At 42.7% G+C, this 15,549-nt stretch overlaps 1 protein-coding gene across 3 annotated transcripts in view; it reads left to right on the forward strand.

Moving 5' to 3' along the window:
- SVEP1 (sushi, von Willebrand factor type A, EGF and pentraxin domain containing 1) overlaps positions 1-14,837 on the forward strand; it is a 131,074-nt gene extending 116,237 nt beyond the window's left edge. For 2 of the 3 annotated variants that reach the window (XM_057423134.1, XM_057423136.1), the window contains 5 exons: positions 667-837; positions 9,618-9,713; positions 10,231-10,326; positions 12,615-12,708; positions 14,585-14,837. In XM_057423134.1, coding sequence (XP_057279117.1) covers positions 667-837; positions 9,618-9,713; positions 10,231-10,326; positions 12,615-12,708; positions 14,585-14,615 — 488 coding nt within the window. In that variant the 3' untranslated portion in view covers positions 14,616-14,837. Of the gene's footprint in view, positions 1-666; positions 838-5,932; positions 6,245-9,617; positions 9,714-10,230; positions 10,327-12,614; positions 12,709-14,584 lie in introns of those variants that run through there. The other variant, XM_057423135.1, reaches the window with a different exon arrangement.
- The last annotated feature ends 712 nt before the right edge of the window (positions 14,838-15,549 follow it).

Raw genomic sequence — 15,549 nt, forward strand, 5'->3', positions numbered from 1 at the left:
CTTTTTTTGTAACAGTACTATTTCTTTAAAAGGACCCAGAATATGTCTATGTGGGTTGATGCCCCATGAGCATTTGTCCCACTATGTACTAGGCCTGACTCTAATTTTCTTCTCAGTTTACCTTTTGCAAGCACTGGAGATGGGATTAGACTGTTGTATACCCTAAATATTCTGAGGATTACTTCTGTGAGGTTATGGGTCGTGGAGACAACGGTTGTAGGGAGAGGTGCTGCCCTTTATTGTGTTTATTGACACTGACAGAAGACATAGTGTCCTTTTGCAGGCATGTCTGAAAGCTTCTTGGCTTCTTGCAGGCAATTTTGTTTAGTTCAGACAATGACATCACCTCACTCTACAAACCCAGTCTCATATATATCCTTGGGACCATCTGAAAGTTTCTGGTCTATATGGTGGATATAGCCATTGTTGCATGACCTAAAACTGCTATTCCTGGTCATCTCCCTGCTCACTGGGTCTATATACAGATTCTCACTGAGAATCTGAGGTGAGTGCACCATGAAGAAGTCCTGCTTACTGATTTCTCACCAAAGGTGTCTCTCTGGCACCTCCCAGGTCCTTTGTCCACAGTACTGTGTCCAGGGTTAGAAACTATCATATTTCAAACTATTGCAGCTCACCAGCCTCTGGGTGATTTCTTTTGTTTAGAGATATCTTGCGGGCCCCCAGCTCACACAGAGAATGCTCTGATTCGTGGTAGCTTCTATCAGTATGGAGACATGGTTACCTATTCATGCTACAGTGGGTACATGCTGGAGGGCCCCCTGCGGAGCATTTGTTTAGAAAATGGAACATGGACAACACCACCTATCTGCAAAGGTAAGTCTTTTTTATGCACAGCAGTATCTTGCCATAAGCACGGAGGTGTCATCCTAGCTGCCATAAAGACAAAAGTGAAATATTTTGTAATTTCAGTACAGTTGTAGTTTCACCCAGTGCATTTTAAAATGCGGGATGTTGCTTTATTTCCAAGTGGAAGACAAGGCTTCCACGATTTTTCTCTTTAGTCCTTGCTAATCTTACAGTTCACTTTGATACAATGTTGTATCCCACACAGTATCACAGTATCACAGTATGCTAGAGGTTGGAAGGGACCTCAAAAGATCATCTAGTCCAATCCCCCTGCCAGAGCAGGAACACCTAGATAAGGTTAGGAATGTGTCCAGGCGAGTTTTGAATGTCTCCAGGGAAGGAGACTCCACAACCTCCCTGGGCAGCCTGTTCCAGTGTTCCGTCACCCTCACTGAGAAGTTTCTTCTCAAGTTTAAGTGGAACCTCTTGTGTTCCAGTTTGTATCCATTACCCCTTGTCCTATCATTGTTTGCCACTGAGTAGAGCCTGGCTCCATCCTCGTGACACTCCCCCTTTATATATTTATAGACACTTATAAGGTCACCCCTCAGTCTCCTCTTCTCCAAACTATAGAGACCCAGCTCCCTCAGTCTTTCCTCATAAGGGAGATGCTCCACTCCCTTAATCATCTTTGTTGCCCTGCGCTGGACTCTCTCCAGCAGCTCCCTGTCCTTCTTGAACTGAGGGGCCCAGAACTGGACACAATATTCCAGATGTGGTCTCACCAGGGCAGAGTAGAGGGGAAGGAGGACCTCTCTCGACCTACTAACCACCCCCTTCTAATACACCCCAGGATGCCATTGGCCTTCTTGGCCACAAGGGCACAGTGTTGGCTCATGGTCATCCTGTCGTCCACTAGGACCCCTAGGTCCCTCTCCCCTACACTGCTCTCTAACAGGTCGTTTCCCAACCTATACTGGAACCTGGGGTTGTTCCTGCCCAGATGCAGGACTCTACACTTTCCCTTGTTATATTTCATCAAGTTATTCCCTGCCCAACTCTCCAGCCTGTCCAGGTCTTGCTGGATGGCAGCACAGCCTTCTGGCGTGTCAGCCACTCCTCCCAGCTTAGTGTCATCAGCAAACTTGCTGCTGGTACACTCAATTCCCTCATCTAAATCATTGATGAATATATTAAATAATACTGGTCCCAGTACTGACCCTTGAGGCACTCCACTAGTTACAGGCCTCCAACTAGACTCAGCCCCATAGACTACAACTCTCTCCTTCAGCCAGTTCACAGTCCACCTCACTACCTGATCATCCAGACCACACTCCCTCAATTTAGCTGTGAGGATGCTGTGGGAGACTGTGTCAAATGCTTTGCTGAAGTCAAGGTCGACCACATCCACCGCTCTGCCATCATCCATCCACCGTGTTATTTCCTCATAAAAGGCTAAGAGATTGGTCAAACATGATTTCCCCTTGGTGAAGCCATGTTGACTGCCCCTCATAACCCTCTTATCCTTGATATGCCTTAAGATGGCACCAAGGATAAGGTGTTCCATCACTTTCCCAGGGATGGAGGTGAGGCTGACCGGTCTGTAGTTACCCGGGTCCTCCTTCTTGCCCTTTTTGAAGACTGGAGTGACATTTGCTTCCCTCCAGTCCTCAGGCACCTCTCCCATCTCCCAAGACTTGGTAAAGATGATGGAGAGTGGTCTAGCAATGACTTCTGCCAGTTCCCTCAGCACCCGCGGGTGCATCCCATCTGGACCCATGGATTTATGGATATCCAGATTGCTCAACTGGTCTCTAACCCATTCCTCATCGACTAAGGCAAACCGCTCCATTGACCTGACTTCATCTAAGGTCTCAGGGGTGCAGGGCTCTTCAGGACTGCCTGCAGCAGAGTAGACAGAGACAAAGAAGGCATTCAGTAACTCTGCCATCTCTGTATCTTCTGTCACCAGGGCACCCATCCCGTTCATCAGTGGGCCTACATTGCCTCTGGTGTTAGTTTTGTCTGCCATGTATTTGAAAAAGCTCTTTTTGCTGTCCTTGACCCTTCTCGCCAGGTTTAATTCTAAGGATGCCTTAGTCCTCCTAGCTGCCTTCCTACATCCTCTAGCAGCAGCCTTATATTCCTCCCAAGTGGCCAGCCCCTCCTTCCATGACCTGTAAACTCTCCTCTTCCACTTGAGCATACCCAGCAATTCCCTATTTAGCCACGCAGGTCTCCTGGCCCTCTTCCTTGACTTCCTACGTGTCGGGATGCTCCGATTTTGAGCTCGGAAACACCTAAGAGCCTCTCTCCTCACATCTTCTATGAGAAAGTGACAGAACCAGTCATTTTGCTGACATGCTGAGCTGTTTCAGATAAGCACTGCCAGTCAGTTTTCACAAAGATGAAGCACTGCAGAAAAACAAAGAGATCGAGTGGTTGCTTTGCCTCTCACTGTGTTTAGAGCATGACCACTCCTGAAAATTGTTTTGCAGTAAAATACTTAAGGATAGGTTGATACAGCTCACTAAATAATACAGACCAAGTACTGCAAAAAATTCATGATTTTAACAAAATAGCAAAGACAAAGTCTAGCCTTTCCACCCTTGGCATACCAGCAGGAAAAAGTCACTTTCTGTTTTTTTTTAAATTACAGAATTAATTCTTTCATACAGAAGATTCAGATAAAAAAATTTTAACAGAAAATGGGGGAAATAAATACAAATCATAGACGACATGATAAACTAAACAGTTAAATATAATCATCTTCAAACTAACTTAAAACCAAGGATAAGGCATAGCTAAAGCGTTTCAGGGTCACAGAGCTTTGATGGAAAAATACCTTGCCATCTGCCATTTTCGCATCAGAAGCTTGACTAGCCTGCTGCTGCTGGGTAGCTGTAGAGCAATGAGTTAGCTGCACCCTGAATTCTTATCTCAGGTGGTGTAACAGCAACCATATTATGGTTAGGTATTTTGCTTAGAAATGTGAGTATTAAAAGCAAAAAAACCTCAGGGCATATCAGTAGCCAGTCACTAGCAGCCCCATTCCCTCAGCTTGAGAACTCCCACAGAAGAGGGAAGGTGCCAGAATGCTCACCTGGGAACATTAAAGCCCACATCCAAGTTGTCAGGTCTGCATCTTCTCCTGCAAGTTTCAGCTCCCCATAGAAGCAATAGTACTTCCTCCCTACTTGGCTATTTGCCTCAGTCTTTAATAGTGACACCAGCCATTCTCAAGGTACTCAGTTCCCTGAGTTGGGTGGCAGAGATGGGGAGCTGATTGAAGTCCCCTTAATTCAGGAAGAAATGGTTAGCAACCTCCTGCTCCACTTAGACGTATGCAAGCCTATGGGGCTGAATAGGTTCCACCAAAGAGTGCTGAAAGAGCTGGCAGAGGAGCTTGCTAAGCCACTCTCCATCATTTATCAGCAGTCCTGGTCTAGTGGGCAAGCCCCAGAGGGTTTGAGGTTGGCCAATTTGACACCTTTCTGAAAAAAGGGCAGGAAGGAAGACCCCAGAAGACTGCAGGCCTGTCAGTAATCTCAGTGCCAGGGAAGGTCATGGAGCAGATAATCCTGAGTGTGATCATAAAGTACATATGGGAAAGTGGAGGGATCAGGCTCAGTCAGCATGGGTTCATGAAGGGCAGGTCCTGCTTGACCAACCTGATCTCCTTCTATGCTAAGGTGACCTGCCTGGTTGATGAGGGAAGGGCTGTAGACATTGTCTATTTGGACTTAAGTAAAGCATTTGACACTGTCTCCCACAGCGTTCTCCTGGAGAAATTGGCTGCTTATGGCCTGGATATGTGTATTCTTCAATGGATTGGAAACTGGCTGGATATCTGAGTCCAAAAAGTGGTGGTGAATGGTGTCACCTTTAGCTGACGATCCATCCCTAATAGTGTCCTTCAGGACTCAGTGTTAGGGCCAGTGTTGTTTAATATCTTCATGGATGATATGGATGAAGGGATTGAGTGCATGCTCAGTAAATTTGAAGAGCACACCAAGTTGGCTGGGAGTGCTGATCTGCTGAAGGATATAAAGGCTCTGCAGAGGGATCAGGACAAGCTGGATCGATGGGCTGTGGCCAATGGTATGAGGGTCAAAAAGGCAAAGTGCCAGGTCCTGCACTTGGCCCACAATAACTCCATGCAGCGCTCCAGGCTTAGGGCAGAGTGGCTGGAAAGCTGCTCATGCAAAAGGACCTGGGGGTGCTGACGGATGGAGCTGAACATAAGCCAGCTTGTGCCCAGGCAGCCAAGAGGGCCAACAGCATCCTGGCCTCTATCAGCAATAGCATGGCCAGCAGGGCCAGGGCAGTGATCATCCCCCTGTACTGGGCACTGGTGAGGCCACACCTCGAATCCTGTGTTCAGCTCTGGGCCCCTCACTACAAGAGAGACATTGAGGTGCTGGAGCAGGTCCAGAGAAGAGCAACGAAGAAGGGTGAAGGGTCTGGAGCACAAGTGTGATGGGAAGTGGCTGAGGGAACTGGGGGTGTTTAGTCTGGAGAGGAGGCTCGTGGCGGACTTTATCACTCTCTACAGCTACCTGAAAGGAAGTTGTAGTGATGTGGGCTTGTTCTCTTCTCCCAAGTAACAAGTGATAGGACAAGAGGAAATGGCCTCAAGCTGCTCCAGGGGAGGTTTAGGTTGGATATTAGGAACAATTTCTTTACAAGGAGGGTGCTCAGGCATTGGAACAGGCTGCCCGGGAGAATGGTGGCATCACCATCCCTGGAAGTGTTCAGAAACTCTGCAGATGAGGCCCTAATGGTATGGTGACATAGTTTAGTGGTGGTCTTGGCGGTCCTGGGGTAATGGTTGGACCTGATGGTCTTAAAAGTCTTTTCCAACCCAGTTGATTCTATGATTCTGTGATTTTTGTTTAGGTCAGAAACTCTCTGGAGATGGAGAATTCTGCACTGAGCTAACTAAGCCTGACTGATCAGGGTCCCCTCACCATTTTTTTTTTTTTTCCAATGAGTTCTGGCAGCAAGATACTGTGAATGCTAAGACCTAGACAAGCTTAGTTGCCCTGCTCTATGAAAGCAGGCACTCTCTTAGAATTCTGTATAGTTGCAATTGTCTTGCCTAAAAATCACGTATCAATAGGTGATTTTAAGGAGACCCAGAACCAGAGAACCAGGCATGTCACTCCTGAACAGGAGTTTCAGGAAAAGAAGATGCTCCTGAAAAACAGGTTTCTCCTGATTATGTGCCCATGGTTTGTCACTGCCATGAAGAATCACCCATCAAGTAGCCAAATAGAGAAGATGCACAATAAAAGCACCTGAGTTACTTCATGGGTCAAGAGGTATCAAAAGTCCTGAATTTATACTCCCAAAGCACTGAGCCTTTTCTGAAAAGTTTGCCAAGTATTGTGTCATTTCTGTCTAAACTGTGATGGCTACAGAATTAAAGGGATCTCTGCATGACAGCTACTCCAACTAAGTTTGACTTCATTAGAGAAAACGTTTGCGTATTATCTCTTCAGACTGTAATGATTTTGATTCTTCAGCTGCCCCTTTAGTATCACCAACTTTACTTTTTATGCTTATTTAATATTTGTTAGTTACACAGAACCTTATTTTATGCAAGGGCTGTATTTTTCTGCAAAGAGCGGTTCTTGCCACTGGTTACTATCAGCCTGGAAGGGCCTATCTGCAAAGCACTGTAAAACATGTTTCCTATTTGCAACACCATTGAGTCTACTGCGACTGTTCAGAGGAATAGGTTTTACGGAAAATTACTTAAAAAACTAAGGGATGAGGTGGACAGATGGATGAGGTGGACAGATTATCAGGGTGCAGTGCAGGAGAACAAAGCAGAATAACCTGCCCTTTGGTGTACAAAGGGAGAGGAAGAACAATATCCACCCTCTCTTTTCACCTGAAAGGGGAACTGAAAAGGACTAAAAGGGGAACTAAAAAGGACTAACAATGTTTCTGAGAGGAGTGGCCTGTGTTTTCATGACCCATGTCAAAGTAATCTTTCAAAACTGCTGTAAAATTCATTTGAGGATTTGCCTAACAAAAGGCGTACAGGATCCAAGCCTTTGTGGTCTACATCAGAAGCGGCATGAAAGCACTCAATGTAATGACTCACACTGCATTTCTGGGTTTTGGCTCTGTGAGTTGGTTGCTGATGTGTTCTAAACCTTCTTGAAATGTTCTGGCCCAGTTGAACAGGTTTGTTAATGTAAATATTGTAATTAAAAAGGAGACGTTGTTAGCTTCTTTGGGAGAGCTGTCACCACAGCTGCACTTGCCTGAATCACTGCTCATTAGGGGTTCCAGGCCAGGTTCTGATCTGAGTTTCAGGGTGAGAAGTATTAGCATGAGTCCACCAATCACAAACACCTGCAGGACTCAGCAGGCTGCACACAGTTTGTCTGACTCCAGTTTTTTCTCTCTGAAATTATCTAAAATCTGTGTTGTCTCTTTGCCCTCTGCCCATATCTTCCTGTGGTCAGAGTGGTCAGAGTGGAACTGCCAACCAAAAAGTTCATACCCTGTCAGCATAGACGAACATTATGAGAGGGCAACAGAGACATGGAAAGCTTTTTGGCAAAGATGAGAACAGATAGCAGAAATTATATTTTCCCCTTCTTACCCATGTTTGTCTTGTAGAGGTGTAATGCTTTTTGTATCTGTGGAGATAACCCTCTGGCATGGATCTCCACAAGGGGATCTCAAAGAATAGGATTGATACCATGGATGTCAGATCTACTACCAATAACTGAGCTCATAATTGGTTCCCATTCTCTCCTCAGCACACCAGGACGTCATTTGCCCTGATTGGTTTCACAATAGCAGAAAAAGAGAATAAGATCCCAGCTTAACTTCCCACCCCAAGCCTTTCTCTAGTCTTGTCTGTCAAGTGAAGAATAATCCCCACAGCTACAGACACAGAGTCTCTGCCTGAATTGGTGTATAACAAGTGCACACCTAGGGATGATACTGTCTCATTCAGTTTCACAACCAGCGCCTGGGCAGAAATCCAGGAAAGGCCTATCTCTGCCTGAGATCCTGGATCACTGAGCTAGCTGGAGTTCCAAGGTGATTTCTGTAACTCATGAAAAAGCCACATCTTCTCCATTGACACAGAAAGAGAAAATACATTTCAGAGGCCATTTTTCACAGGCTTTGATTTAACATGGGGTATTATTTATGCACAAACCTTTTACCTCACATCCTATTATACATTCATGGGATATTGTTTAAGTGGTGTGGATCACACAAAGCTTTAAATGGCTTTTGATTTAACTTTCATAATTTTTCATTGCACAAAAGAATTCTGATTGGCACACTATTCTGCTTTAGCCAACACCCAGACAAGCTGTCTATGTAGTCATAACCACCATTATAATAAAAATTGTTCAAAATACCTGTTAAAATATTGCAACTTCTGTGAACCTGCCAGGGCCTTGGGTCCCTTCCCGTTCTCATTATCAGCTGACATTTGATGGGAAGGCTCTTGAGATGGAGAAACAAAATGGCAAAAGCTTTGGCCTCATTTCAAGAGACTCCAAGCCATAGCTTGAAGATTGGCATAGCTTAGCTGCAAGAGTGGCTCAAGTTTGGTTCTGTCAGGGGAAGATTTGCATTATTTCCAATGTGGAGCTCAGGTCCGAACAATATTTCCGTGTGCTAAACCACTGTTGGTATTCAATACTAACATTGAACAAGATCTGAAACACTCAAAGCCTAAATTCATATTTTGCTCACACAGTAACTAATTAAAGATAAAACACAATAACAGTTCAGACTGAGTTTCCTGAGGTTACTACCACTAATCAGAAGTTAATCTGATTACTTATTCCGTAGTATCATCTCAAAGCCACAATTTTTGATCTTCTGTGTATGGTATGCAACCCAACATAACGAGGATTGTACTTCTTCCAATAATCTTGAAGTCTGACAAGTTTGTACGCAGCTTGCCACGTGACTTTGTAAAGTAGTCCTGGTTTCTATGTATCTTTTAGCCAAGATCTGGCGCAATGTCATAGAGACGTGGTGAAGTCCACAGCCTGCACAGACAACATATTGGGCTAGCATGATAAAGTACACTTCAAATTCCTCACTTTTATGGTCAGGTGCTCATTAACAGGTGTGCAAGCCAAGGAGCACCAGTCAGCATGAATGCTAAATGAGGTTTATAATCACACTTTGGGTTCCACAGGTAAACACTTCACTGTGCCACTGCTGCACCCTTGTGGGTCACTCCTAATTGTCTCATTATGGTGGGTGATTGTACAATAAAAATTGCTTGTTCTACCACAGCATTTAATCTTACTTTCAACAAGCCCTATATTATGCCAGACAGTACTATGTTGGTGTTTCATAAGAGGGTTAAAAGAAAGCTTGGTTTTATTATTTCAGAGTTAATTTGGAAGAGAAAAGAAGAACAAAAAAGAGGGGAGGGGATGGCGGGATAGTAGTTTTTGTTTGGAATGCGGTTATTTTGTTTTACAAAAATGAGTGAGGAAAAGCAAATGAAGCACAGTGTCAGCCTTTAAACATTATCCAAATAATTTACTCAAAATTTACTGACAAAAACTTCTAAGTTTTCATTTATGACATGGACAATTTTTGATTGTCTTAATGGTTCTAACACTCCTGCTTACAGTACCTGGTCCAACACACAAAGCCAAAAAACTGTATAGCCTTTGAAACCAAAGTCGTCATGTTTAACTATTTTTGTTTGTTCTACTCTAAACTTTACAACTGTGAAATACAGAATTACTAAGCTTCTAGTTAACCTTTTTGAGTTTGTCATGAAATTGCATTGTTTCCAGCTGTCTGTCGGTTCCCATGTCAGAATGGTGGCATCTGTGAGCGACCAAATGCCTGCTCATGTCCAGATGGCTGGATGGGTCGTCTCTGTGAAGAGCGTATGTATATCATCCATGACTGTAATTTTAAGGATGTTGTAGGTAAGACAAGTGAACCAGGTGGGAAAATTAAAGGCAAACCCCATAAAAAATGTTAGGTTCTTCTGCTTGCCAAATTAGAGAGAACAGAAAGGACCAACCTTTTTTTTTTTTGAATGGATGAATGACCATCCCTTGCCATCCCCAAACCAAAATAAGCACTTTTTCAATTGATGTGATTCTGCTCTTGGGTGCTCTTTCAGTAGTGTTGAAGAACAGCCTGCTTTAGTTCTTCAAAGTCTGATACTAATAGGAATACTTAATAGTTTTGGGGAAAGAACAGGCGTTAGAAGAAATATGAGTGTTCTGCTGGTTGCTGCATTTGTTTCTTGGCTTCCTTCATTTATCAGTCTGTGATTATGACCCTGATCAATTCATGTTCAAATAATATATAAACATAAGTTCATTTCTTGCTCACTTTATTCTTTGTTTTCATGGGAGATAATTGTTTTCACTGGGTCTCTTCTCCTGTCCTTAGCAATATGCATTTTGCCATGTCTCAATGGAGGTCGCTGTGTGGCCCCTTACCAGTGTGACTGCCCCCCAGGATGGACTGGACCACGCTGCCATATGGGTAAAACTCTTTTCATCTTCATTTTCTTCTCACTTTTTATGACTACTAGAAATACTTAGCACCGTTCACTAAAGAGTCTCTAGAACTACTAAGCTTCTCACAGGAAAACCCAGGCCTGCAGTAACATTCCTGGAGGATTTGCTGTCCCCAGCTGCAAATGATTTTCACAGTAGTCCTTGATGAGTCTTTAAAATTCTCAGAAAGTTTGCTCCCAGAAAGGACAGACAGCATACACGTGACTGCTCTCTGCAAAAAGCAGTGCAGAGGAGAAAGGATATCCAGAAACTAAAAATCATAGAATCATAGAGTGGTTTGGGTTGGAAAAGACCTTCAGATCATCTAGTTCTAACCCCCCCTGCCATGGGCAGGGGTGCCTCACACTAAACCGTGTCACCCAAGACTCCATCCAACCTGGCCTTGAACACCGCCAGGGATGGAGCATTCACTACCTCCTTGGGCAACCCATTCCAGTGCCTCACCACCCTAACAGGAAAGAATTTCCTCCTTATATCCAATCTAAACTTCCCCTGTTTAAGTTTGAACCCAAAGTTCAACCTAAGTTACCCCTTGTCCTATCACTACAATCCCCGATGAAGAGTCCCTCTCTGGCCCGCTTGTAGGCCCCCTTCAGATACTGGAAGGCTGCTGTGAGGTCTCCACGTAGCCTTCTCTTCTCCAGGCTGAACAGCCCCAACTTTCTCAGCCTGTCTTCATATGGGAGGTCCTCCAGTCCCCTGATCATCCTCGTGGCCCTCTTCTGTCATATTACACAAATTTTGCAGCTATAACAACATAGGTGGTAAGGAGGATAGATGGCTTCTTCACTTCCGGAACAGCATTTCAAATCTACTCAGGCTGACTTGCTTTTCAGTAGCTAAATTAAAAATTCTAGTAAGCAGTTGCATCTGTGCCAAAGCCCATTCATAAAAGCTCATAACCACAGCTTACGAAGTTATTAAACCACTTCTCATTTTACTTACTAGTCTTGACCTTTTTCCATGACAGAGCAAAGTGAAATGAGAAATATTTGAATTAACTGCCAGTCTCACTGGAATAATTATATGCATAAAGTGAGAGCTAAATGTGTTTCGTTCATATGCTTCATTCCAGAATCAGAAGTCATTTTTAACATGACAAACTTGGTACACTTAATTGGACAGGGATGGTCCATCTCTATAGCCTCCTAGCTATTTTCTGTTTGTGTTTGGCCCAGAGGATGTTGAGTAGTATATTTCCATCTCCTTTCACATTACTGTGATTACTCATTTCCATTTCCTGTAATTCCATTTTAATCAGTGTTTTCTAATTGTATATTCTTTGCAAAAATATTACCCAGCGTTTGTCCTTAATAATATTTTTAGGTCTGTTCTCTAGATATGGCATCACCTGCTCAAAAGACTACAATTTCAGCTTTCCTGCATTATAAATGTCTGTATTTGAAGGACCTCATTGAGTCTCTAAATCTGTTCTGTACATTGTATGGAGTTTTACCTTCCAGTCTCAAAATTGATTGGAAGGCTTGAAGGTTTGACATTGTTTGGTTACTTGATGTCCTTTGGTTAGGCTATTGCATAAAAGCAACCATTTTGCAGCTGGCCCAACAGGATCCTATCAGGCAGCTAGTGTTTGTTTTCTTATTAAAATGCCCTGTACCTCTTATGTCACACCTCTTATGGCTATCCAGTGTATTTTTCAGGAACTTACTGTCATTCTCTGCTTCCTTTCCTTGTCTCCATCTTACTCCTTGTGGCTCTTGATCTGTAAACGGCTTCCTGACCTTTAATGTTCTCTGTTTATGCTGCCTCTTTCCATACTTTTTTACCATATATGGTGTCTGCTTGTTTTGGCTGTCATATGCCTTTCAAACAAATACACACTGCTTCTTCCCAGAAATAAGGCCTATTCTCCTGTTGTTCTTCTGACTCTTCTGGTTCTTCCTGCTGCTTCCACCTGCATTTTTTTTTTTTTTTTTTTTTTGCCTCAACTTGAAGCAAGAACAGAATTTTTAAGGCAATGTGAAATAATACATTTGCTATATTGTACAACTTATACATTGCAGCAGATAGCAAAAGCAGTAGAGTAGGTCAAAATACATTCAGGAGAGATGTGTTTGTAAGGCTCCCCTTTCACAGCAGACCATGTTTTACAACAGACTCAGTGATGAGTTACAGTTTTGAGAGCAGTCCATTCTTCACAGAATAATGCAGGTTGATTTTCAATGTCCTGTTCCTTAATCAGCTTGATGTGGGTGTGCTCGTTACTGCAACTCTGTGTTTATTTGTATGCAGCTGTTTGCCAATTGCCTTGCTTAAATGGTGGGAAGTGTATACGACCGAATCGATGCTACTGTCCCTCATCATGGACTGGACATGACTGCTCTAGGTAAGTGTTGTTCATAGTGTCCCATAGTCTGGCTGAATCACACCCTACTAAACTCTAAATATGAAGAATGTGCAATTAATTTTGCATATCTTGAGCATCTCTAGATTCTGTAAATTAGTAGTCATTGGATCACTCATGATTTTTGAGCCATCTGGAAAGGCCTTAAAGAGCAGTCTGCAAAATGATTGCCAAACGTCTAGAAAACTCAGGAAATTACACACTTACATGGAAGCAGACAGGCAAACCTGAAAGTTTTTGGCTTATTTTTAATGGTATAAATTGATATGGCTTTTGTGATGTAATACAAAATGTTCTTCAGGAAATTTGAGTGGCCTACTGTGTGCAAGTGTTCATTTTGAACTCTATGTACCTCATCTGGATCCAGGTTCAAGGTTAGGGTGACACAACAGATGTTATAAATAAGAGCTTTTGAGTGCTGTAATCATTTAAAGAGTACAACGCAGTGCCTCTGAATCAAGTCCCAGTTCGAATAACGTGGCAGTGCAATCTCTGTATCAAAATTCCCAAGGGACTGGGCTTAGATCTGGTTCATGTGTGCTCTCTTTTAGAGGGTTTTACCAGTGTTTGTGTTTTGGACTGCTGATTCACGTCTAATGGGGCAAATAGAAGATGAGGTTTGCAAATCAGTGAGCCCCATCACTATGTGAGGCAGCACTTACAAATCTCAATTGTGGCTTTGCTTTTTAAATTTGTGAAGTTTGAGTGTTTGGCTTTGAAAGCAGTCTGAACAGGATGTAGTTTTCCTTTAGAAAGCAGTTTTACTTCATGCTGCCATTATGAGCCATTTACAACCCTGAAGAGGGAAGGCAGGTGGAATGGTAATGATGTTATTGCGGTCAGGAATCAGATATGATAACAAAACATGCAGCATGAGTTCTGCTCCCTGTATGGAATAATACTGAAACATATGCTAGAAAAATATTTATACTTAAGTTCACACAGGCTCCTACTGAACACATTGGTCATTATCCTGGAGAGCTAAATAAATAACAGCCAAGTATTAATATTTTTCTATGGGATACTGAGGAAGCCTGTGACATTGTACATTTTTTCTGGACAGATAGTAACAGACATTCCTCCCTGTCTCTCTGATACACTATTTAATTTAAAGCTATTTGTAATTAAAAGATGTTTGTTTATGAAATTACATTGTCCAAAATGAACAGTTTTCATTTTTCAGCAGTGATTAAATACGCCTAAGTAAAACAACTTTAATGTACTGACAGCAAACAGTATCCAGCTTTATACTGAAAGCTACACATCTGGATTCTGATTGTATTTCCATTTAGGACATGAAGCAGAGAAGCCCAGATCCAGTGGATTTAGCAGCCAAAAATGAAGTCTATCTTTGAGACAAATCAAAGGTCCCTTCAAGAGCTTTTTGAGAAGTTTCCCGCACAAAACTGGGGCTAGAGGAGGGGAGAGGACAGAAACAAGGACTGAAATTTGTTTTGTATCTTGTTAAGTCTCAGCTGCTGGTGTCTCTTTGTGGGGTACAATACTCTTCTGAGGACTCAAAAACAATAGACACAGACAGGAGTAAATGCCATGATAGCAAGATTTGATGTTGCACGTTAATTAGGTCTGATTTAGAAGGTGAAGCTGAAAGGGACAAAGCTTTTACCAGCATCCAGAACAAGATTAGCTCCAAACCACACTGATGAGTTGTGAGTTAAATGCCACATACCTCTATTCCCCATACCAACATCCTTCCCCTCTCAGTATGCCATCTTAAGCTGTGGCCCTCAAATCTCTGGTATACTTTCAGACACCATCCTCTTGTGCCTCACTGTTGATCTTTGTTTGATATGTTCAATACAACACTGATTTTATTTTGCTTGTTTTTCTGATGCAGGAAACGGAAGGCTGGCTTCTATCCCTTTTAACATCAGAGCAGCAGTTCTACATTCAGAACATTCAGATACCTTTGTTCAGCTTAGGCACCAGGGCTTGGAATCTAATGCATTGTAAATCAAATCCATTGCTTCCCTCCCAACCCAGCTCCCTTGTTTTGTATTTTGTGATACATTTTTAGTATACCTTTCCATTTTTAAAGAAATTCCTCTGTATTTTTCATTTACAAAAGTATTATCAAATATATGCTGCTACACACACACCATACATACACACACACCATACATACACACACATAGAAATGTAAAGATTCTTACTGACCACTGAGGAGGTGGTTGTGTAAAGTGAAGTCCCTTCCATTTCTTACATACAGTAAGCTAATTAAACCACACTATACTGCCAACCATGATTAAACAGAATGTGGCGATTCTGCTTACCATCTGCCAAAGTATACTGCTGTCCAGCAACTCAACAGTAAAGAATAGTTATGCAAAGCTAATCAAGCCACTAAATTTTGCATTGGGCCTATTAATGAACTCATGTTGGTTTAGAAGCATATGTGATAAAGCCTGTGTTGTAACCACATTTTCTAGTGGGCATAAGAAGAAGATTCTGTAATATATATTATGTGACGTTAACGTCATTGGAGAGTGACTTAATGGCATCAGCATTAATTTTACCTAAGATTTCATTAGTAAAATGGTCAATAATACAAAAAGACATGAGAGAACAACATGTCATTCAGAAAAAGATGGACCAAGCCTAGCTAAAAGAGCCTTTGAGGCTTTTTGGTTTACAGGCAGTTCAGGTATAGCTCTGAAGCTGGATAATCCAGGATCCAGCAGTAGGAAGCAGGTGGACCACTGAAACTTATGCTTCCCACTTGCCATGGGACTTACCACCTCCCTGTAACCACTGTTCCTTTCCTGTGTAAATTATAAAGTACACTTCTAGCAGCTGTAATCT

Source organism: Pezoporus wallicus, unplaced genomic scaffold (assembly GCF_028554395.1).
Source record: "Pezoporus wallicus isolate ANWC-B61680 ecotype Strahan unplaced genomic scaffold, APGP_CSIRO_Pwel_v1 contig_7243, whole genome shotgun sequence".
NCBI classification, from domain to species: Eukaryota; Metazoa; Chordata; class Aves; order Psittaciformes; family Psittacidae; genus Pezoporus; species Pezoporus wallicus.